Below are 3,001 nucleotides of genomic sequence, written 5' to 3' on the forward strand. Positions count from 1 at the left end.
CTACTTCCTCATTTCTATCTAATGTGAGACTTAGACTTATACTTGAATTTTCAACAATCTCTCCCTCACGGGTTAATCTCTTCCACATTGGTACACTCCTCCTCCAACGGAAGCATCCCCAACTACGAGTATCACTTCTCGTACCGTTGTTCTTCTTAACAGAATACACTTATCTAGAATTCTTACCACGAAGACTTTCGATACAAGGACCATACTGCATTCGTTTGAGTTAATCACCAAAACTAACATTCGACTTTGATACCACTGTGTTAGGTCTATCAAGAGGGGGGGGGGTTCATCTGATACCGCCAGAGTCCAACTATATAAGGGATTAACACCACTCTCAATCTAAAACCTTAAGGTAATAGGTTTATGGGTCTTTATCTTTATACAATGCTTTACTTTCTCATTTCTATCTAATGTAGGACTTAGATTTACACTTGGATTCCCAATAATGATTTGGATTATGGGCTGGGGTAAATAGTTAATCATGTTTTGGTACAAGTTTTATTTGTGAAAAACTTAAAATTGATTGATGAGTTGTTGAGAATGCCTATGTGAGATTTGAATTGGGTAATATGGCACTGTTTGAGCTAATCAATATGAAACTTATGATCATTGAAATGTTTAAACACTGAGAATTGACTCAAAGAGTGTCAAATTACATAAATCAAACTCAAAATGCGAAGTCTGAGTTTTCTAATATCGTTGGGCACCGTTGCAATGCTGCTAGGTGCCACTTAGGTAGTGGCAACTAACTTTGGGGTGTTGGGCACCACTTTTGGACCATCGGGCGCGCTCAAATCGGTGAGTTCTAGGGGTTCACCCTATTTTTTGTTCTGCGTCATCTTGAGAAAAAAAGAATTCCTGCTTCGTTAACCATTAGATTGAGCTTGAATTTTGACAGTTGATCCTGGACACCTTAATTTTCATTGATGAGATCCTTGATTAGAGGTTTGTAGTTGGTATAATTCTTTTTGCCTTTTTATGTACATAATGAAAATATTGTAATTGAATATGATGAATTAAGCTTATATGAGAATAGATAGATGAGCTATGTACGATTGATGTTGGTATACTAAGATTTGATTTGATATGTTTTGTATAATATGCGATTTTTTCTAAGATAACATATAGAAGATAAGAGAATTTTATAAAAGAATTCCTTTATCTATAATATTATATATATATATATATATATATATATATATTGATTTATGGATTCAAGTAAAGTTACGTCACACTCTAATAAAATATTTTATTTTAATAGTATTATAGTATTAAAATGTGATGTTAAATTTTCTATAAAATTATAAAATTTTAAGAATTCGTTATAATCGATCTTTACTAATGTAATCGTGATATATATAACTTAAACACGTATCTCTAAATGAAATATAATTGTATTCTATTTTAATTCATGTAATATTGTATTCATTTTGAATCACTCTCGATAAAAGACATTTGACGACGACTAATAATTAAATTAAAAAAATCACAAAAATTAGGATTAAATTGAACAAAACTAATGAAAATTAAGACTAAATTAAATATAAGTAACGAGATACTGACACATGTCAATGATACTAACTTAACACGTGATAGTGATACTAGTTTGATAGGTGGCACTCATATTGTCCCGTGTCACAATTATGGCTCGTCATATGGACAACATTTTTTAAAATTCAAAAAACAATTATGAAGTGACATGTACCAGTTATTGTTCAATCTCCGTTAATAATTTAAACGACATCTATAAAAATGACCAAATTGACCACAATTAACAAGAATTAGTACAATTTTGAACATTTTAAGAAAAATGAGAACCAAATTGAAGAAAGTTTACGAAAATTGAAACCAATGAAGTATTTAAGCCAATAAAATAATAAGGACAAATTTTACAAAAATCACAAGAAAAATAAAGTTAAGAAAATTTCAAAATTAAATTAAATTTTGAATTTTAAAATACCTTTTTTAGTTTATTTTTATTCTATGAATATGAAATTGTCTCTTGAGTTCACTATAATGCACATATTAATAATATATGTTCTGTAATAGGAGAAGATGCCTTTATGAGATTGCAAGAAGGTAGATGATGATGTGAATGACAGATTAGTGTAGTGTCTATTGGGAAATATTTCTGGGTAAACTACAAAAAAAGTTACACACTTGAACACAAATCCAGAATCCTCTAGCCATAGGGTAGTGGAAAATACAGCTAAACTTTTCTTGGTATCCATTTTAGTAGCTAGGATTGGATGAATTAGGTAAGTAGTTTTTGCAGAGGAAGAAGATTGAAAGTAGATACAGAATGAGGATTGAATCATGCAGATCTAGAATCTGGTGGTAGAGGGACCCCAGCAATTGAATTCCATGACTTTGTTCATTGACTCTTCTTTGCTTCTCTTCATCTTATTGGGAACTGAAGCAGAAGATGCAGCAGAGGACACTTTCGTGGCTTTACCATAGGATCTGATGTTGTTCTTCGCATGTTGCTGCAGTGACCTCAGAGCAAAGTTCCATCTGCAAACACCTAGTTGATCTTTCAAGGCTTCCACTGCTCCAATGCTTGAAGCCACCACCCATGCTTTTGTTGATGCACTCATGCTGATTCTTAATTGGAATCAGACACAACCTCAAAAATTGCTTTGCTTTGCTTTGCTTTTGTTTCGTTGAACCTCGTATGAGAAGAGAAGGATCCTTAAATATGTCTATGAAACCACTGGTGAAACCCAAAACAAGGTGCGCTCCAAGTGTTTCGCACCAAGTCTTGGAAACTTGGTAAGTGTGAATTTTGGGATACTAAATTTTGTACTGTAGTGAATTCACCCTAGGATTCTTCATACCAACCATTGCTTTTTTTCTATTATTTACTAATGACTTTCTTATGTTATTTTTTTACGGTTAATAATAGTTTCGACATTTGGTATTTACTTTATTTCCATGTGAAAAATTATGTAATAATTTCATTCCATTTTTATGTGAGAAATAATGAGTTTAG

General features: G+C 32.0%; 1 protein-coding gene across 1 annotated transcript; it reads right to left on the reverse strand.

The window, feature by feature from the left end:
- Window positions 1-2,093: 2,093 nt before the first annotated feature.
- Window positions 2,094-2,688, reverse strand: LOC114185729. Its single transcript, XM_028073611.1, has one exon. The coding sequence runs from the start codon at window positions 2,604-2,606 to the stop codon at window positions 2,334-2,336; it is 273 nt and encodes a 90-aa protein (XP_027929412.1). The 5' UTR covers window positions 2,607-2,688; the 3' UTR covers window positions 2,094-2,333.
- Window positions 2,689-3,001: the final 313 nt, after the last annotated feature.

This window comes from Vigna unguiculata, chromosome 5 (genome assembly GCF_004118075.2).
Source record: "Vigna unguiculata cultivar IT97K-499-35 chromosome 5, ASM411807v1, whole genome shotgun sequence".
NCBI classification, from domain to species: domain Eukaryota; kingdom Viridiplantae; phylum Streptophyta; class Magnoliopsida; order Fabales; family Fabaceae; genus Vigna; species Vigna unguiculata.